The 22,976-nt window shown below is 34.9% G+C and overlaps 1 protein-coding gene across 1 annotated transcript in view; it reads right to left on the bottom strand.

Moving 5' to 3' along the window:
- Atad2b (ATPase family AAA domain containing 2B) overlaps positions 1–22,976 on the bottom strand; it is a 160,867-nt gene that overhangs the window by 118,680 nt on the left and 19,211 nt on the right. The window contains 11 exon segments of the mRNA XM_047522251.1: positions 8,013–8,078; positions 8,081–8,128; positions 9,317–9,358; positions 10,188–10,296; positions 12,190–12,292; positions 14,353–14,390; positions 14,392–14,423; positions 14,426–14,458; positions 14,461–14,505; positions 14,857–14,906; positions 21,643–21,794. Coding sequence (XP_047378207.1) covers positions 8,013–8,078; positions 8,081–8,128; positions 9,317–9,358; positions 10,188–10,296; positions 12,190–12,292; positions 14,353–14,390; positions 14,392–14,423; positions 14,426–14,458; positions 14,461–14,505; positions 14,857–14,906; positions 21,643–21,794 — 718 coding nt within the window.

Below are 22,976 nucleotides of genomic sequence, written 5' to 3'. Positions count from 1 at the left end.
CAGACTTCCTTAACAGGACCCCCATAGCATAAGAAATAAAAGCAAGAATCAATAACTGGGATAGATTCAAACTAAATAGCTTTCTCTCAGCAAAGGAAACGATCAGCAATGCGAAGAGAGAGCCTACAGAGTGGGAGAATATCTTTGCCACTCATACTTCAGATAGAGCACTAATTTCCAAAATATATAAAGAACTCAAAAAACTCTACACAAAGAATACAAATAACCCAATCAATGGGCTAAGGATATGAACAGACTTCACAGAAGAAGATCTACAAGCCATCAACAAACATATGAAAAAAATGTTCACCATCTTTAGTAATAAGAGAAATGCAAATCAAAACTACCCTAAGATTCCATCTCACCCCAATTAGAATGGCAATTATCAAGAATACAAGCAACAATAGGTGTTGGAGAGGATGTGGGGAAAAAGGTACACTCTCATTGCTGGTGGGGCTGCAAATTAGCGCAGCCACTCTGGAAAGCAGTGTGGAGATTCCTTAGAAAACTTGGAATGGGGGCTGGGGATATAGCTCAGCTGGTAGAGTGCTTGCCTCGCAAGCACAAGGCCCTGAGTTCAATCCCCAGTACCAAAAAAAAAAAAAAAAAAAAACCAAAAACTTGACCCAGCTATCCCACTCCTCGGCCTATACCCAAAGGACTTAAAGTCAGCATACTACAGAGATACAGCCACATCAATGTTCATAGCTGCTCAATTCACAATAGCCATACTGTGGAACCAACCTAAATGTCCTTCAATTGATGAATGTATAAAGAAACTATGGTATATATATACAATGGAGTATTACTCAGCTATAAAGAATAATAAAATTACGGCATTTGCAGGCAAATGGATGAAATTGGAGAATATCATGCTAAGTGAGATAAGCCCATCTCAAAAATCCAAAAGACAAATGATCTCACTGATAAGCAGATGATAACACATAATGGTGAGTGGGAAGGGGAAAAGAATGGAGGAAGGAGGGACTGTATAGAGGGAAAAGAGGGGTGGGAGGGGTGGGGGGAAAGGAAAAAATAACAGAATGAATCAAACATCATTACCCTATGTGAATGTATGATTATGCAAATGGTATGCTGTTACTTCATGTACAAACAGAAACAACATGTATCCCATTTATTTACAATAAAAATAAATTTAAAAAAAAAAGAATCATATGGTTATTTCAATTGACACAGAAAAAAACATTCGACATAATACAACACCCCTTCATGCTCAAAACACTAGAAAAAATAGGGATAGTGGGAACATACCTGAACATTGTAAAGGCTATTTATGCTAAGCCCATGGCCAACACCATTCTTAATGGAGAAAAACTGAAACCATTCCCTTTAAAAACAGAAAAAAGACAGGGATGTCCTCTTTCACCACTTCTATTCAACATCGTCCTCAAAATACTAGCCACAGCAGTTAGACAGACTAAAGAAATTAAAGAGATACAAATAGGAAAAGAGGCACTCAAGCTATCACTATTTGCTGATGACATGATTCTCTATTTAGAGAATCCAAAAAACTCCTCCAGAAAACTTCTAGACCTCATAAATGAATTCAGCAAATATCAGGATATAAAATCAACACACATAAATCTAAAGCATTTTTATACATATGCAATAAAACATCTGAAAGGGAAATCAGGAAAACAACTCCGTTCGCAATAACCTCGAAAAAAAAAAAATACTTGGGAATTGACCTAACCAAAGAGGTGAAAGATCTTTACAATGAAAACTACAAAACATTGAAGAAAGAAACTGAAGAAGACCTTAGAAGATAGAATGATCACCCATGTTCTTGGATAGGCAGAATTAATATTATCAAAATGGTCATAATTCCAAAGGCACTATACAGATTTAACATAATTCCAATTAAAATCCCTATGACTTTTTTCTTAGAAACAAAAAAGCAATCATGAAATTTAGTTAAAGCAATCCTGGGCAGGAAGAGTGATGCAGAAGGTATCACAATATCAGACCTTAAATTCTACTATAGAGCAAAAGTAACAAAAACAGCATAGTATTGGCACGAAATTAAAAAGGTAGATCAGTGATACAGGTTAGAAGACACAGAGACATACCCACATAAGTACAGTAATGTCATACTAGACAAAGGTGCCAAAAACTTACAATGGAGAAAAGATAGCCTCTTCAACAATGGTGCTGGGAAAACTGGAAATCCATATGCAGTAAAGTGAAATTAAACCCCTATCTCTCACCCTGTACAAAACTCAACACAAAAATGGATCAAGGATCTAGGAATTAGGCCCAAGAACCTTCACCAAATAAAAGAAAAAGTAGGTCTGAATCTCCATTACACTGGCTTAGGACCAGTTTTCCTTAAAAGACCCCCAAAGTGCAAGAAATAAAAGCAAGAATCAATAAATGAGAGAGATTCAAACTAAAAAGATTTTTTCTCAGGAAAGGAAATAATAATGTGAAAAGAGGGACTACAGAGTGGGAGAAAATCTTTTCCACACACACTTCAGACAGAGCACTTATCTCCAAAGTTTATAAAGAACTTAAAAAACTTTACACACAAAATGCAAAGACCCAATCAATAAATGGGCTAAGGAAATGGGATGACACTTTACAGAAGAAGATACACAGGTGATCAACAAATATATGAAAAAGAGCTCATCATCCCTCGTAATTAGAGAAATGCAAATTAAAACCACCCTAAGATTTCATCTAACTCTAATTAGAATGGCTATTATCAAGAACACAAGCAATAATAAGTGTTAGCATGGATGTTGGGAAAAAGGCACACTCGTACATTGGTGGTGGAGTTGCAAATTGGTGCAGTCACTCTGAAAAGCAGTATGGAGATTCCTCAGAAAGCTTGGAATGGACCCACCATTTGACCCAGCTATCCCACTACTCAGTTTATACCCAAAAGACTTAAAATCAGCATACTACAGTGATGCAGCCACATCAATGTTCACAGCAGCTCAATTCACTATAACTAGATTGTGGAACCAACCTAGATGCCCTTCAACTGATGAATGGATAAAGAAACTATGGTATATATACACAGTGGAATATTACTCAGAAGAATAAAGAAGAATAAAATTATGGCATTTGCTGGATGAAGTTGGAAAATATCAAGCTAAGTGAAATAGGCCAAGCCCAGAAAACCAAAGGCCAAATGTTTTCTCTGATAAGTGCATGACAACATATGAGAAGTGGGGATAGAAGGGGGAAGAGAAGAATGAAGGAACTTTGGATGGTGTAGAGGAAAATGGGGTAGAAGAGAGTGGAGGACAGAAAGGCAGTAGAATGAAACAGACAGTATTACCCTATGTATTTGCATGATTACATGAATGGTGGGAATCTACATTGTGTACAACCATAGAAATGAAAAGTTGTACCCCATTTGTGTCCAATGAATCAAAATGCAGTCTGTAAAAATAAAAAAGATTTTAATAAAAAAAAATCAGCATACTATGGTGACACAGCCACATCAATGTTTATAGCAGCTCAATTCACAATAGCTAAACTATGGAATCAACCTAGGTGCCCCTCAACAGATGAATAGTCAAAGAAAATGTGGTATATATACCACAATGGAATATTACTCAGCCATTAAGAAGAAGGAAATTATGGCATTTGCTGGTAAATGGATGGAACCGGAGACTATCATGCTAAGTGAAAAATGCCAAGCCCCAAAAAACCAAAGGCCAAATGTTCTCTCTGATATGCAGATGCTAACACACAATACGATGGGATAGGGGTGGGAAGAATAGAAGTTCACTGGATTAGACAAATGGGAATGAAGAGAAAGGATAGAGGATGGGAATAGGAAAGACAATAGAATGAATTGGACCTAACTTTCCTATGTTCATATATGAATAGAGGACCAGTGTAACTCTGTATCATGTACAATCAAAAGACTGGGAAATTATACTCCATGTATATATAATATGTCAAAATATACTCTACTGTCATGTACATCTAAAAAGAATTTAAAAAGTAAGTAAGCTGAAGATCACCAAAATTAGACATTTCTACTCTTCTAAAGATCACTATTTAGAATCTAGCCAAGTCATAGGCTAGGATAAAATATTTGCAAATCATCTATTAAAATATGACACCCAGGATATTCAAGTATTATGATTTAGCTATGAGGAATCCCCCAAAGTTCCTGTGTTAATGCAGAAATATTCAAAGCTGCAATGATTATAAGAGCTGTAACCTAGTTGACGGATTGATAATTTGAAAGGACGTTTGTGCTAGGTGGTAGGTGTAGTCAGGCGAGGTGTGGAGGAGATAGGTCACTACAGGAGTGCCCTAACAATCTCTATCTTCCCTGAGTCACCCCACCTGCCCTCTACCCTGCTTCCTAGCTACTGACGAGCAGAGCAGCACTCCCTCACCATGGCCTTCATCCATGACATTCTGCCTCACCTCAGGCCCAGAACAATGCAGCCCACGGACTAAACCTCTGAAACCATGAGCCAAAAATCAAATTTTCCTCCTTTAAGCTGTTTTCTGTTTGTTTGTTTTTTATTGGGTACTAAGGATTTAACTGAGGGGCACTTTATCACTGAGCTCCATTCCTAGTTCTTTTTATTTTTTATTTTTGAGATAGGGTCTCACTAAATTGCTTAAGGCTTTGCTAAATTGCTGAGGCTGGCTTTGAACTTGGGATCCTTCTATTTCAGCCTCCAAATCACTGGGATTAAAGAGTCGCTGAGATTATAAACATGTGCCACCACATCAAGCTTCTAAATTGTTCTTGTCAGGTATTTCAGACATAATGAGAAATCTCCAAAATTAATGATAAGAAAACAAACAACCCAACTGAACAAATGACCAAGAGATTTGAACAGATACCTTATCAAATATATACCTTTATCAAATAAGCACATGAAAGTAATTTCAACATCATTAAGGAAATGCAAACTAAAATTACAATCCATATTACATTAATTAAATAGATTGACCATACCAAATGCTGGCACACATGTGGAGCATACATAATAGTGAAAAATGGCACAACCACTTTAGAAAGTAGTTTAGCAACTTCTTGGAAAGTTAAACTTATAAAGCTGGGTGCAGAGATGCACACCTATAAACCCAGTTACTTGGTAGGCTGAGGCTTAAGGGATCACAAGTTCAAAGTCAACCTGAGCAACGCAGTGAAATCCTGTCTCAAAATAAAAGTTTTAAAAAGGGCTGGGATGTTGCTCAGTGGTAGAGCACCCTAAATTCAATCCCCAGTACCACTAAGTAAATAAGTGCAAGCATGCGTGTGCGCATGCACACACACACACACACACACACACACTAATCACAAAATCCACTCATTATACTCATCAATATTAGAAAAATGAAAACAAATATCTATACGAACACTTGGACACAAATGTTCATAACATCTTTATTTGTTAGCAGCCCCAAACTAGAATCAGTCCTAGTGTCCACCAACAAATGAATGAAGCAGGGCATGTAGTTCACACCTCTAATCCCAGAAACTCAAGAGGGTGAAGCAGGAGAATCGCAAGTTTGTGGCCAGACTAGAAAACTTAGGAAAACTCTGTTTCAAAATAAAAAAATATAAATGTCTATGGATGCAGTTCAGCAGCAGACTTCCCTGGGTCCAATCCCTAGTACCATTTAAAAAAAAAGGAATGGATAAAATAATTGTGTTAAGAAGTCTGGGGGGCTGGGGTTGTAGCTCAGTGGTAGAGCACTTACCTAGCATGTGTGAAGCACTGGGTTGAATTCTCAGCACCGCATATAAATAAATAAACAAAATAAAGGTATTCTGTTCATCTACAACTAAAAAAATTTTAAAAACAAAAAACAAGGTCTGGAAATGTACCTCAGTGTAGAGTACTCACCTAGCATATGCTAGGTCATGGTTCAAACCCTCACACATGTGGGGGGACACACATGTGATAAGGACTGGGGATGTACCTCAATGGTAGAGTGCCTTCCTAGTATGTGGGGGGCTCTGAATTCCATCCCCAGCACCAAACACATATACACATACACATAAACAGAGTGCTATCCATGCACTAAAATGTCTACTCAGCAATAAAAAGGTACCAACTTTTTTACATACAATACAGATAAGTCCAATGATAATTATGCTGAATTGAAAGAGTAAGACAAAAATGGAATATATACTGTATGACTGCATTTATATAAAATTAGAGAAAATATAAACTGATTTAAGGGAACAGAAAACAGATCAAATAAGATACTGGAGGAAGGGGAGGCAAAAAAAAAAAAAAAAAAAAATGGTGAGTAGGGCTGGAAATGTAGCTCAGAGGTAGAGTTTGGCTAGCATATGTGAGGCCCTGGGTTCAATTCCCAGCACCACAAAAGTTTTTTTTGTTTTGTTTTTGTTTTTTGTTTTATTTAAACAGGGTGGTGAGGGTACATTACACCCAGCAATGAGGAAGTTTAGGGAACTGATAAACATGATCATTAACTTGATTATGGTGTTAGTTCCTTAAGAATATACATATAATAAAACTTGACTAATTATATTCTATAAACATGTGAAATGGACTGTATTTCATTCATACTGAGGTAGAAAGCTTTCTTTAAAAAAAAAATAATAATCTAGAACAATGATTCCCAACTGTCTGTCATAACATACCTCTCCATTAACGACATGGCTGAAACAGTGACTTCTCACTAGGGTAGAGGGATGTCTGAACCCTGAGCAGCTTCTGGTGAGATGCCTCTGATATTCCCCTTTCAGAGAACCAATCGCTGTTTTAGACTTTTTTTTTTTTTTTCTTTTTTCTTTTCTTTTTTTGGGTATTGGGGATTGAATCCAGGACCACTTTCCTACTGAGTTACATTCTCAGCCGTTTTTATTTTGAGACAGGGTCTCACTAATTTGCTGAGCTGACCTCATACTTACAATCCCCCTGTTTCAGCCTCCTGAGTCACTGGGATTACAAGCATGTACCACTGTACCCAGCAAGACCATAAAAGTTTGAGTTAAAAAAATCTAGGTTCTTAGAAACATTATACTAGGTTAAAAAAAAAAAAAAGACAAAAAGTCACATGTAAGCAAATGTACACAGACAGAAAGTATGTAAGTCGTTGTCAAGGCAGTGAGGGAAAAAAGGGAGTGTAAATAATACAATGTTCTGGAATCAGTGAAAATTAACTGCACAGCCTTATGCATACTCTAATACTGAGTTGTACACATTAAAAAATGATGAATTTAAGGTAGATGAGATATCTCAGTTAAAAGTAATTAGGGGGGCTGGGGAGATAGCTCAGCTGGTAGAGTGCTTGCCTTGCAAGCACAAGGCCCTGAGTTCGATCCCCAGTACCGCAAAAAAAAAAAAAAAAAAAATGTAATTAGGGGATCAATAATTATGGACGTTCCCAAGAGCTGGAATAAGGTCAACCAAACAGTACCTGCAGATCTGATTACATGTCAATAGATTCAGTAGTATTAAGACAAACTTTCATCTATTTTCTTCTCCAAAAAAAAAACAACCTACTATGGCCAAACTACTGCTGTGTACTACTTTTGTGACGCTTGATAACTTATTATGCCTTTTAGGTCATGGACATGCTTGCCCTAAAGAACTATTGTGAATAAAAGTGCTCAATAAACTATAAAATAATACAAAAGCATGGACAGCATTTGTTATTAAATATATACTTCTATAAATAAAATGTACATGCTGTAAGTAATTCAATGTTGCTACCATGTACTTTAATTTTCTTTTGGTTGCATGTGTACAGGGAAATATACATACAGGAAAAGATATATAAAATCGTCAAGAGATTTCATTCTTTTCAACTTTCATTTTTTTTTTTTTTTTTTTAAGACAGGGTCTTGCTATGTTGCCCAAGCTAGTGTTCATATCCTAAGTTCAAGTGATACACCTGATTCAGTCTCCTGAGGAACTGGGACTACAGAAGCATACCACTGCACCTAGCAAAATACTGTATTTTAAAAAGCAGTAGTGCAGTAAAGTATGCAACTATAAAAGGGAAAGAGGTTATTTAGAGTCACCTACCTATTGGAGGTGCTTGGTATCGATCCACTGTTTTTCTTTGTCTTAAATTATATGGTCTATCATTTCTTCTCCTTCTGCCTCTTCAACTTCTATATCTCCATCCTCTTCTTGAGATTCTAGTTTTCCCCCACACAAAAAGGGAAGAAAAAAAAAAAAAAAGCATTACTTTAATCCTTAAGAATTGGTCCCACTCTAGAACTGAATATTTACACTTTATCCATTACTCTTTCTGCACAGGTGACATTTAAAAGTGTCAACATTATATAGCATAAATCAATACAGTTAAAAATCAACCTGGATAAATGTAAAAAAATGCTTTTCCTACCAATAATCAGTACAGATCTCTGCAAAAATAAACCAATATGATCATATTTGGTCTCTTAATTTACATAGGAACTTTTAAACACAAAGAAATAATAGAACATGACTTAAAATTTTTCCAAAATACAGTAAAGTTCAATCAAAGTACAATTTAAAACCAAATATGGTTTGTACTCAAATACCTCTGGGTAAGCCAAAAAAATAGGCTTGCAAGGTAATTACTGGTGTTAGAGTCAGAACAAATTTTGTTGGCATAAAATTATTTGATGGGTCTACTGACAATAGTTAAACATGGGTTAGTTACGTTTTGGTAGGAAAAAGCTGATAAGAACTGGAAGGGAGTAAAAACAGCTTTTTGGGGGTACTGATGATAGCTTAGTTCTTGACATGAGTGGTCACTTACAATAAATAATTCATCTCTCCATACAGTTAAATGAATTACAAAGTACATAAATGCTAAAAGCCTATTTTTAAAAATGGTTTGGTTATAGCTATGATGTAGCATCTATTTATAGTTAAAACAAATGCCTGTGCAAATTTATAGGCATGCCATCCCCGGATGAAATATACTTTATAATTAACTTTTTAACCACAAGAATTGTTAATATGACACCATCACATTAAGGTACAGAAAAAAATTTAAAGTTGCCAATCATGCCGAGTGAAGTAGAACACTAAAACTACAAAGGACTTTACATTTTACTAATGACTCTTAAAGTTTATATCAAGTTTGAAGAATTTTTACTGTTAGGTTGTAGAGAAAAATCAGCACATACAATTTTACTTATCTAAGTAATACTATAAAATACTTGTGCCCAAGTAAGTTTTCTAAGCCTTCAAAAAATTACTTACTGATAAAAAACTTGTATGTTACACATATTCATTATGGGCAAAAAATTCTACATATGGCATATTTACTTTTGAAACTCTACAAACGTATTCAGTTAATGAAAAGGCAAAATCGCATTATAAATCTGTCTCACCTATACTGTTTTTCTCCAAAGGAAGCAATATAGAGGTTCTAGCTGTAACAACAATAATATTTGCTCAATAAGGTACCTTCATTAGAAATATCAACTCTTCAAAAGTAGCTAATGTATTAAACACAGAATTTGAAAAAATAAATGTATTCTTCTTCATCTAAGCTGCACATACAGTGGAAACTAGGAAGATTCCCTTATAAAGTACTTCTAATCTATATCAAGAGTACCTCAAATCTCCCGAAATTCCTTTCTATAAAGTTTAGTACCAGGGAATTAAACCCTATAGGTATACTGTCATCCATTTATAATTCATGGGGTCAATGTGCTTTCTCCATGTACCCAGTTCTAGGCCTACAAATTGAGTTAGGGCTCTTCAGTTCAAAACCCAGAGAAGCCTCAGTAAAGAACAGTACAGACTCCCTCACTAGTATTAACAGTTCCACTTTCTCTAAATTTCACCATTTATTCCTCAGTCCATAACTAACTGAAAACCAATAACAAAATTTAAGAGGCTCTGGACAGCAAACTAACTTTGTAGTTAGAAGGTGCCTAAATACTAAAGAGGCCTCACCTAATAATTAGCTTATGGCAAATACCACTTCCATACTAGATCCCACAAGCACTAACCAAGAACTACTAATATATTACATAAATATTATAACATACAGTTAAAAGCATTTTCCCAAATGAAGGAAATGAAACTCAGAATGCCAACTGAGTTTAAATTACTTCAAATTATAGAATACAGACCTCAAAAGCCAAAAATCACCTATCAAGCAGTATTTCACAACTGTAATTTGTACATAATATTTTTCTTCCCTCCCTCCCACCTGAACTTTCTAGTATTTACTTCATAAGGTTCTTTACAAACCTTCTTCTTCACCCTCAGTAGAAACTTCATGATGATTCTGAATCCCATAACTATTTCTTCTCAATGATTTTCTTCGTCTTTTCACTCTTGAATACATATCCATGTTTTCCTTTTAGAGAGAGAAATCTGTCAAATATTAACACGGCATTTATTCTTTGCTATAAAGAATATCAACCCAATGAACTATGCTAGCTTGATAAAATTTATTAAGCACCTATTTAAAAGGCACAGATTTATGAAGATGGAGTTTCCTGAATTCAATAAATGTACAGGACAAACGGGAAAAAAACTTACAAAATATTAAAAACATACTTCTCCCTTAAGAAAATTACAGCCTAATAGGAGGCAATAAGACAAGTCAAGATAATTGTCAAAGAAAATAAAACAAGTTTAATGCCATAAAGAGAAGTATGAAGTACACCAGAATCCAAAGAACAGAAATTCTCCCTTAGTAGTGGAAGGGAGGCAGCATTTGAGAGGAGCCTTAAATCAGTGGTAGGATTATATCAGTCACTAACCAGAAATATTAACAGGAGTAAAATAAATAGAAAAAAATGATTTGTTTGTATTTGGACGATGATGTATGAAAAGATAAAGCTAAAGCCAGATTACAAAGATCAAGGTGTTTTTAATTAATTCAGTGAATGATTCAGAAGCCATTAAAGGTCTTAAACAGAGCAGTTACAGAATCAGAGGTGCACTTTAAGATGATTTATCTGGCAAAACTATAAAGGATCTTTTGGGGAAGGTTGCAGCAAGAAGAGAATGAGGGGATGGTCTTGTGGCGAAGTGGTAGAGCACTTGCCTAGCATGTATGAGGCACTGGGTTCAATTCTCAGCACCGCATATAAATAAATGAATAGAGGTTCATCAACAACTAAAAAATATATACATAAAATAAAAGAAGAGAGTGAAATAAAGAAGAAAGCAAAAAAATTCCAAACTTCACCAAGGACAAAAATACTTCAGATAGAGCACTAATTTCCAGAATATATAAAGAACTCAAAAAACTTTACATCAAGAATACAAATAACCAATCAACTAATGAGCTAAGGAAATGAACAGACACTTCACAGAAGATGTATAAGCCATCAACAGATATATGAAAAATGTTCAACATCTCTAGTAATAAGAGAAATGCAAATCAAAACTACCCTAAGATTCCATCTCACCCCAATTAGAATGTCGATTATCAAGAATACAAGCAACAATAGGTGTTGGAGAGGATATGGGGAAAAAGGTACACTCATACATTGCTGCTGGGGCTGCAAATTAGTGCAGTCACTCTGGAAAGCAGTGTGGAGATTCCTTAGAAAACTTGGAATTGAACCACAATTTGACCCAGCTATCCCACTCCTTGGCCTATACCCAAGGACTTAAAATCAGCATACTACAGTAATGCAGCCACATCAATGTTCATAGCTGCTCAATTCACAATAGCCAGATTGTGGAACCAACCCAGATGCCCTACAATTGATGAATAGATAAAGAAACTGTGGTATATATACACAATAGAATATTACTCAGAAGAATAAAATTATGGCATTTGCAGGCAAATGGATGAAACTGGAGAATATCATGCTAAAAAAGTGAGATAAGCCAATCTCAGAAAACCAAAGGACTCACTGATAAGCGGATGATGATACATAATGGGGGAGTGGGAGGGGGCAAGAATGAAGGAAGGAGGGACTGTACAGAGGGGAAAAAAGGAGTGGGAGGGGTGGGGGGGAAGGAAAAATAACAGAATGAATCAAAACACCATTACCCTTTGTAAATGTATGATTACACAAATGGTATGCCTCTACTGCATGTACAACCAGAGAAACAAGTTATACCCCCATTTGTTTACAATAAATAAATAAATAAAAATTTAAAAAAATTCCAAACTAAGTTGAAAATGAAAAGGAATGAATAAATGCTGATTCAAAAAAATCCTACTGCTATTCGTTCTCTCTTTGAATTCCTTGAAACTTGAAAAGATTACCACAGCTTATATACTCACAAATTCTGTATCTGTCCACATTCGAAGTCGTTCCACTTCTCCTGATCGTCGATTCCGTCGGATGTTAATGTTGTCCATTTCTTGTAGTACAGCTTCAGCAGTGCTAACATCACAGAATAAAAGCAGGGTTTAGACAATGGTGGGACCATACACTATATCATACATGTCAACAAAGCATAATTAAATCATCTCTATATGTAACTGTATGATTTAATAACTTTCAAAACTAGCATCTATCAGAAGACAATTTGTATTAAAAAAAAGATGGAACCAGAAACATCTTCTACCTTAATATATTTATTAAAATTTTAAAATATAAGGTTTTTGATTGTAAGGCTCCAAATAAATAAATAAATCCATAACGCCACTACGAACAATTGACTACCAGAACTATGGTACTGGAAAAAACAAAAACTAAGTAAAAAATAAAAGGATGAAAAAAAAAATCACTAAGTAAAAATCTTTCAATTTGAAGACGGTATTAAGGAATGTGTAGGAAAATAATTACAAAAAGTTTTTGGTTTTTGGTTATTTTTCTGTCACACGGGGGTACTAGGGATTGAACTCAGGGCACTCTACCACTGAGCCACATCCCCAGCCCTATTTTGTATTTATTGGGTCTCAATGAGTTGCTTAGAGTCTCGATTTTGCGGAGGCTGGTTTTGAACTCCTGATCATCCTACCTTAGCCTCCCAAGCTGTTGGAATTACAGGTGTGTGCCACTCACTCAGCCACAAGATGTTTTAAAAACAGTAAGATTAACTGATCACATTTTTAGAAATTAGAGTAGATTACTGATATCCAAGAAATACATGCTGACATCTTAGCAATTTTTATTTTATATTTTAAACATTTGCTATGTGCCTAGATTATGTTAAGTGCTTAACAAAAAACTTATAACCCAAATTTGAAGTTACCTCTATATTATTATTTCCTCTCCTATGAAATGGAGATCATACTGATTGTAAGACCATCAAAAGGCTAAGTAGAAGGGGCTGGGGAGATAGCTCAGTTGGTAAAGTGCTTGCCTTGCAAGCACAGGGCCCTGGGTTCAATCCCCAGCACCGCAAAAAAAAAAAAAAAAAAAAAAAAAAAAAAGGCTAAGTAGAATGATGTACACTATGATTTAAATGTCTATCGAAGTTCAAGTGTTGAAAACTTAATCCTCAATGAAACAGAAATGAGAGATAGGACCTATAGAAGGCAATTAGGAACTGGGGTTGTGGCTCAGTGATAGAGCTCCTGTCTAGCACGCGTGAGGCCCTGGGTTTGATCCTCAGCACCACATACAAATAAAACAAAGGTATAGTGTTCACCTACAACTAAAATATATATACATTTTTTTTAATAGTAATTAGGTCACAGGGTCACCATACTCATGAATGGATTAAGGTAGTTACTGCAAGAGTATTAGTTATAAAAGGGAGGCATTCAGTCCCTTTCCCCTTCCATTCTCTTCCCTCCTTTCTCTTGCATGTTCTTGCCATGTGATGCCTCCACCATGTTTTGATACAGGAAAAAGGTCCTCAAAAGACTCAGCTAGACTTCAAGTCTGTGATATTTCTGTTATCATAGCAAAAAAAAAAAAAGGGGTGTGGACGGGGGCTAAGAGAATGTGTTTTCTGAGAAGAATAGCTTTGTCGATGTAGATGATGAGCTGACAGTTGGTGAGATTCACTCATCAGCTAAGTGACTCCAATCTTAAATATTTGGGCTCAAAAACATCTTCAAATCAAAATTATGACTAAGCAAACTACTATTATCTTTTTTCCCTCCGGTGCAGGGGATCCAACCCATGGTCCTGCACATGCTATACACAAATACTCTATCACTAAGTTTTACCCTCAGCTTTCTATTTACTATTAATAATGGAGCTTAATATTGCTTTGAAACCTGTCAAAAGCACACATGTTAATTAGTAATTATAAAAGGACTATAGTAGTGAAATCTGAATAAAATTATTTTATATTATCTATGCACAAGTGCTTTCATAAGAAAATTTTAGCTAGTATACACATTATATTAAATCTACTAATCTTATGAAATGACTTAAATCAGTGACTTTATAACTCAGATTTTATTGTCAAGAGTTATTTTTATAAAAACAACAGGTTTAAAAAATCAAATAATTAATAAAATTGCTTACTGCATAAACATTCATACCTATTTACTAGTTGATCAAATAGCAAACTCTGGTTCACCACTTTCAAATCTGTTTTTCCTGGAACGACAACTTTTCTGACTTCCATGTCACCATTTATACAAGAAGGTCCCCATCTCCCTTCTTTTCCCCTCGAAGGGGATGGCTTCGAAGGGCTACAGGAAGAGAGAGATTTCCATTTCAAAGTACAAAAATACAAAAGGAAGAAAAGAAAAAAATATTTAAAAATTACTTTAAAAGATTATAAAAGTTGAACATAAACTCTAATGGCTTTAATATGCAATAATCTAAACTTCCTATAACTTTCTACAAACCTATCATATTTTAATTATTTCAGTTATCCTAATTTTTCAGAATAATTATGTACATTTTTAAGACTGAAATGCAGCATTTTCCAATTGTACAGAAGCACAGTACTAAATTCTTCTCTTCCTCCCCACCTTAACACTTAATCTACACCATTATAAGAATTTCAATACCAACCAGTTTCATAACAGAATACTCACATAAACTACTATGTCCGTTTGGTAACGTAGCACCAGGCTGAGAAGTTAACCTAGAACACAATTATATTTAATATTCAAACACATCAACATTTGTTTAGATAAGCAAGAAATTCAATACTGACAGAATTATTTTAAACTTTAAAATGATAGTGACATATCATACCTTACCAGTATAGATACATTTTTTACTCTAAGACTGCTAGCATACCAACTAATAACATACAATAGCTAAGAGTCATTTAAATTATTTCAGAAAAGTTTTAATCAAGATTATAAACTGATTTTACTCTATTGTCAACACTATGAATTAAAATTCCAATGAAAAAGCTTAGGCTTAACATTCAGCACAGACTCTACTGAGGCTATAAGTAGCAGTGACAACTGACAATAACTATTGGTTTTGGTTGACAAAATACATTTCAAATTATGACAAATGTATTCAAATTTTAAAAGAGAAAAAGCACCTGAACACTAATATTGCTTATTAATTTCTTTGAAATATTTTATTACACATTTTAAAACTGACAATGAACTTTGCTGACTTCTCAGAAAAGTCATTTTACAGTTCTCCTGTTTCAGTGAAGAAACAGAAATAAATCATTGAAAGAAACTAAAAAGGTCATCAAAACATGAGGACTTAAGAAAAAGTCACAGTACTTCTCAGTGTAATCTGAGATTTCAAAAACAAAAAACTAAGTTGTTATATAATAGAAGAGCCGTCAATGCAAACTAAAATAGTTTATGGATGAAAAAAAGGAAAAACATTAAGAAAACAACAAATATATATGACTTTTCAAATCTATATGGTTTCTATAAATTTTTAATTAAAATATTCTAACATTTTTGGTTACTCCAGCACTCTTCATGTTCAATTATAAATATATATCGTAATGCCCCTGGGCCAGGAAAGGTCATAGCCAAGATGACTATCAGGTATAGACAAAATTCGAACAGTGATGCATCTTCAGGCCATAAAAACAAAACACACAAAAACTCCAATCCCCTTTTCTCCCTGGAAAACCAACAAAAATCTTGTCCTAATATACCACCTTTTAGATATAACTATAAAGTAATTAATGTAATATGTACATTCTAACAATGTTGCTATTGTACAATGCATTCCTGGAATTCTCTAGAACCTCTAAGATCCACTTAAAACCACACAGAAAAATCAAATTTTATTACTTCACAAATTTTTTTTGACATTAGACCCAATATAACATTAACTCAGTTTATTCTCAAATTACCAGTTTATTCAGAAGTCTTGGTGCCAAGTGAATTTGGTAGGATGCAAGGACAAAACCATCACTTAAATTATTCAAAACATTAAATGCAGACCCTAAAATCATTCCACAAAAGAAACCTAAATTTTTCTGAACAATGGCAACATCTTGGGAAAAGAAGCACAATAAGTTTTTGTTGTTGTTGCTCTAAAGAAGACAATGCATACTTTGGTTTTTGTTTTTTGTTTTGTTTTTTGTTGTTGTTGTTGTTGTTGTTTTTGGCTAATGAAAGATTCACTTAAAAAAAAAAATTTATTCAGGCATGGTAGGCCGTGCCTGTAATCCCATCTACATGGGAAACTAAGGCAGGATAATTGCAAATTAGAGGCCATCCTAAGCACTTAGGGAGACTCTGTCTCAAAACAAAAAAAAATTTTAAAGGCTGGAGATGTAGCTGAATCTTTGCCTGGCTGTGCAAGGCCCTGGGTGCCATCCCCAGTACTGGTGGGGCAAAAAACTTATTCTTCATGCTATTCAACAAACTACAACTTCTCTGTTATTTCTCCTTTTTCATTTCGCTTTATAAAAAGGAGACACAAACGAGGAAGACGACATGAATACTTGAATAATAAAATGAGGGAAATATTGAGATTTAAAGGGTTGACCTGCCAAGAAATAACAAATGATCCTAAATAGTCTTTAAACGTCAATATTCTCAAAAGTTAATCTCTAAAATGTAATCAGGGATTTTGGGTGTAGCTCTGTGGGAGGGCACCGGCACGAGACTGAATTCTATTCCAGCATGGCACTCAGGTGGGTTCCCTGCTTAAACAAATTCTCCAATAGATCGCTTACCATAAGAAGGTTCTTTTTTTTAAAATATATTTTGAGATGTTGATGGACCTTATTTTATTCATTATTTATAGGTGCTAAGAATCCAACCCGTGCCTCACACTTGCCAGGTGAGCCACAACCCCAGCCCTTCCTTTGTTATTTCTAAAAGGGGAGGTTGGTGAAGATTTTTTTCCCTTTATCTGTTCCTTGATTTTTCTTTTTTTTTCCCCCGCCCCAACCCCCATGTGTGTGTGGTGTGGTGGGGATCTAACCCAGGATCTTGTGCATGCTTGGCAATCACTTTACCTCTAAGATTTCCCTAGCCCTATCAAATTTTTAAATTAAGACAGTTTTGTCTTTCATTAGATAATTATTATGTTAGTATTTCTACAGTTTTTAAACTATACTACTCTTAAAAACCATTACTGCCAGGTGTAGTGGTACACACCTATAATCCCAGCAGCTGGGGAGACTAAGGCAGAGAATCCCAAATTTGAACCCAGTCTCAGCAACTTTGCAAGCCCCTAATTAACTAAGGGAGACCCTGTCTCAAAATAAAAAACAAAAAAAGTTGGGAATGTGGCTCAGTGGTTAAGTGCCCTTGAATTCAATCCCTGGTACCAAAAAGAGAAAACAAACAAACAAACAAACATTACTAGCTCTGGGCCCAGCAGTGCACACCTATAATCCACAGCTACTCAGGAGGCTGAGGCAAGAGATCACAAGTTTAAGATCAGCCTGGGTAGTTTAGCACGACCTTGTTTCAAAATGAAAACAAAGAGTTAGGGATATAGCTCGGTGGTAGAGTGCGTGTACAGCAAGCAGGAAGTCAATCCCCAATACCACAAAAAAATAACTTTCATTACTGGCTGGGGGCATAGCTCTATGGAAGAACATGTGCTTAGCATGAGGTAAAGCCCTGCTTTAAATCCCCAACACCAAAAGAAAAAAAAAAAAAAAAAAAGTCATTTCTTATTTTCCTTTTCCCATATAAAGCCAAGGCAATTACTATTTATGAGGGTTATAAACCCAGATTCATAAAAGTTCCAGTTTGACACTCATACATTGCTGGTGGTGCTGCAAATTAGTGCAGCCACTCTGGAAAGCAGTGTGGAGACTCCTTAGAAAACTTGGAATGGAACCACCATTTGACCCAGCTATCCCACTCCTTGGCCTATACCCAAAGGACTTAAAATCAGCATACTACAGAGATACAGTCACATCAATGTTCATAGCTGCTCAATTCACAACAGCCAGATTGTGGAACCAACCTACATGTCCTTCAATTGACGAATGGATAAAGAAAATGTGGTATATATATATACAATGGAATATTACTCAGCCATAAAGATGATAAAATTATGGCATTTGCAGGCAAATGGATGAAACTGGACAATATCATGCTAAGTGAGATAAGCCAATCTCAAAAAACCAAAGGACGAATGATATCGATAATAAGTGGATGATGACACATAATGGGGGGGTGGGAGGGTTAGTGTTAGGGTTAGAGTTAGGGTTTAGGGAGGGGGGCAAGAATGGAGGAAGGAAGGACTGTATAGAGGGAAAAGAGGGGTGGGAGGGGTGGGGGGGAAGGGAAAAAAATAACAGAATGAATCAACAACATTACCCTATGTAAATTTATGATTACACAAATGGTATGCCTTGACTCCATGTACCAAACAGAGAAACACATGTATCCCATTTGTTTACAATTAAAAAAAAAAAAAAAAAAGTTCCAGTTTGGACAGAACTTACCCAACCACTACCACCTCTCAATTCTAATGTGCCTCAGTAAACTGACATGGGGTTATACTGCTGCCAAACTCACTATTCCCTCATCACCTGACCACAAAAGGAAATTTTCAGGCATGCTATAATTGTTCTGTTAGTCTTATCAAATATTTAATTTTGTCTATCTTAAAGTATATCATTCTGTTATTCTAGAGACATCAAATACATGCCTCATTCTCTAGGCCTCCTCTCCCAAACCACCACCACCACACCACCCACCCCACCACAAACACGCACACACTACACATGCAGGCCCCAGATTATAAATGACTGAACAGCTGTGCAAGGTGGCACACACCTGTAATACCAGCTATTCTAGGGCTGAAATAGGAGCATTGCAAATCCAAGGATAACTTCAGTAACTTAGTGAGACCCTATCTCAAAACAAAAACTAAAAAGGGTTGGGACTCCAGTTCAGTGGTAAAAGGCCCCTAGGTTCAATTCCCAATATCAACAAAAGAAAAAGTCAAAAGCTCCAGATCCACTTTATCTCTATCTTTATCCAATTACCTATCTCTAAAAAAGAAAGTTATTTCAACAAACAAGATTAACTTCTTTAAAGATGTTAGCTGTCTTTGCAAACTTCTTTAGGATTCATTGCTTCTTGTAGCAGATAAAATTCCTGCTCCTATCCAATTTTCCTATACATAAATCATTATTCCTAACAAATTATTTTTCTAAAAGGAATTCAATAATTTACCTTAGATGCTCATAGAGCTGGGTTACCAAAATAATGAAATCAAAAAATTCAGGCTCATGACATAAAAACAAATCCAAGACTTTAAATAAATACTGCTGTTATATTTATCTACAAAAACCTATAATCCTTATTTTTTTATTATCTCAAATCTAAAATACTTTTAACTAAAGTCTTCCTTGAAATTCAATTCTGTTGAATGCAATAAGCCAAATAACATTTTCTTTTCAGGTCATCTAAAACACCAAAAGGTCTTAATTCTAACAGGGCAGCACTTACTCATATTCCTAGATGAAGCAAATGAAAACACTTCTTAAAACTGTGTGAATTGTTAACAACAATCCTTCTACCAAACAGAAACAACAAAATTCATTAGTATTCATTATTTAAGCTTTTTTTTGGGGAAAAAAAAAAAAAAAAAAAAAAAAAAAATATATATATATATATATATATATGTAGTACTTTTTTAAAAGCACCAGGCTTGGTGGCATACGCCCATAATCCTAGCAATTCAAAGGCTAAGGGTAGGAGGATCCTAAGCTTGAGGTCAGCCTCAGTGCCTCAGAAAGGTCCTAAGCAACTTAATAAGACCCTATCTCAGAAAGGGGGGTAGGGGGGCGGGGGATGTAGCTCAGTGGTGAAGCACTCCTGGGTTCCAACCCCAATACCATTAAAAAAAAAAAAAAAAAAAAAAAAAGGAATATCACACTGTAAGATACCTAAATGGAAGTACAACTACCCTACCATATATTTTGAGGACTTTTCATATGAAAGATATAATCCAAATAAATTTACAAAAAGCCCTTTTGAATAGATAGGCTATGAAAAACCTAGTGCACTGTGTATATACAATTGAATAATATTAACACTAGTAACTAACATTAGTTTAAAAAAAATTTAGGAACATTTATCTAGAAAAAACCCCGACTCGTTCACTTATAAATGCAGGATACAGATTACAACAGATAGGTTAAATATAAAAGTATACTTAAATGGCAGTACTCTTTTTCTAAGAGACAGGGTCTCAATATGTTAACTCCTGGGCTCAAGGGATCCTCCTGCCTCAGTCTCCTTAGTAGCTGGATTACAGGTGCAAACCACTGTGGCCAGCTGGCAGTACTTATTTTAAATAACATCATTATAATGATCCGGACCTGTTTCATCCAATAGATGAATGAGTATGGGAAAGGGAAAAAAAAAAAAAAAATCAACAGGCTATGATCCATGTATTTTTTCCACTTAACTCCCAAATAATGGAAAATTTAAAAAGTTAAAGTAGTACCTCTTATGGAAAATACTGTAATAAGTACAACTCTTTAGAGACAAGTTTATGTACACAGCCCATCAAAGTCTATAGCCCCAGGCTAGGGATATAGCTCGGTTGGTAGAGTGCTTATCTTGAGTGCCCAAGGCCCTGGGTTCAATCCCCTGGGTTCAATCCCCAGCACCACAAAAAAAAGTCAATATAGCCCCAAAATATTTACTAAAGAGTAACAATATTCAGAATTACCTCCATTTATGAAAATTAAAATACCTTTAAACTCTTGAAGAAGGATGAAACAAAAGACTTCTTTTAGTTTGCTGCCTGCGTATTATCAGCATTTGTATATCAAAGGCTTTGGAGAAGCAAAAGCTAGAGATTCATATTTCAATGTTTAAATCTTTTGTTTGTATGCACACCTACACCTATATCCGGCCTACATTAAATTATTACAATTTATTTTGAAACTGAGCAAAATTAAGTTCTTCTGATACATACTGAAATAAACACAAAGAAAATTTAAAGAAACCAAGATAATGGATGAGAAGATTTCTTTAATGTTAATTGAAATCTCATTACATTTTAGTACATCAACTCAAGTAGAATATTCAATAATCTCAGAAAGGGGAGATTTTATTCATTTTCCATTAAAAATGTAATCCAGTCATATGTTTTATTGTTAAACTACATTTATTTAGTCATAATTTTCAGGACTATAAATATGAATGCACATTCAAGACCTATCAAAATCTTTATTCTTTCAGTAATAATAGTTTCTATTACATACTATATATCTTTATAAAACATAAATCTTTTACAAAACATTTGGAGAAAATAAATTTACAGACAAAAATTATAAAATTAGTTTAGTTACAAGTATTTAAGATACTAGTTGCTTTAGAAGAAATTAGCATTAATATCAACTCTGAATCACATCAAATAATTCATGAAAAAACAACGAACAAATTCTCCCTTCTCACCTGGTCTGTCCAGTTGTTATGTTCCATTCTTCTCGCTGACCAGTACTTCGTGATTTTGATTTGTCTTTGCAAACAGAATCCGGTTGTTTCAAAGTGCGTTTGGCTGGAGGAGATACGTGGCTATCACTTAAACTACCATCAACTTCAGCTTTCTGAAAAACAACATTAAAATGTATTTATTATCGGGGGCTGAAGTTGTAGCTCAGTGGTAGACCGCTTGCCTAGCACATTTGAGGCACTGGGTTTGATCCTCAGCACCACATGAAAAAATAAAAACAAAGTTATTAAAAAAGTATTATTCCTATTAAGCAAAATACTTAATATTTTTGGATAATTGAGAGTATTTTTTAACCAGTAAATATTGACCAAATCATACTATATAGAAAATATAATTATTTATAAATATAGAATAAGAAAGGAAGATTTAAAATTATAGCTAGAAAAGTTATTTCATTTCTTGATTTTATTTTGAATAAGTTTCAAGAAAAGTTGTAAAACTGCTTGGGGTACTTACATATCTTTCTATAACAGAATACCTCAAGTGTCCTTAATACTCTGGTATATATACTTCCCAAAATACAGGGACAATTTATATTACTAGTATGCAACCCTCCGAAACAGGAAATTGACACTGGTACAACATAAAGTCAATCCACAAACATTCAAAGTGTCTCAACACGTCTCTCTGATCCAAGATCCTATCCAGGAACATATATTGCATTTAGCTAGCAGATCTCCCTGTCCCCTGCAACCTGGAATAGTGTTTAGTCTTTCCCTATCTTTCCTTCATGTCTTGACAGTAAGAGTACAGACCTCTCATTTTCTAAGACAACCCCTCTATCTGGGTCTATCTGATGTTCTTCATAATCAGATTTAGATTACACATTTTGGAAAGAATATATGGAAATAATGCCACATATACTATACCCTTCCCATCACCAGGGATGTTAACCATGATGACCTGGTCAAGTTGGTGTCTGTCAATTTCTATAATGTAAAGTTATTATTTTCCCCTTTGTATCTGATTAGATATTATTCTGATAACACCAATACTGGTATTTCAACATCAAGATCTGGATACTAAGTGTGCTCAGTTACTGGAGTTTCATTGCTATTAAGTCCTCTCAAGTACAGAGGTGAGAAATATGTAAGTATATACACATACATATACTTGTTTCTATGTGAGTGCATAAATAATAAAAAAGAAATGTGCCTACACCAATACTGCTAATTACAATACCACAGTTTTAATTTCATTCTATTCTTTCCTCATCTATGTTTGCAAATCCTTCTCAACAAGAAGCTGGCTTCCATGACCTTCAATACATTTATTT

This window comes from Sciurus carolinensis, chromosome 13, assembly GCF_902686445.1.
Source record: "Sciurus carolinensis chromosome 13, mSciCar1.2, whole genome shotgun sequence".
Lineage (NCBI taxonomy): Eukaryota > Metazoa > Chordata > Mammalia > Rodentia > Sciuridae > Sciurus > Sciurus carolinensis.
Note: the sequence above shows the minus strand (reverse complement) of the source record. Positions and strands in the feature narration are given on the sequence as shown.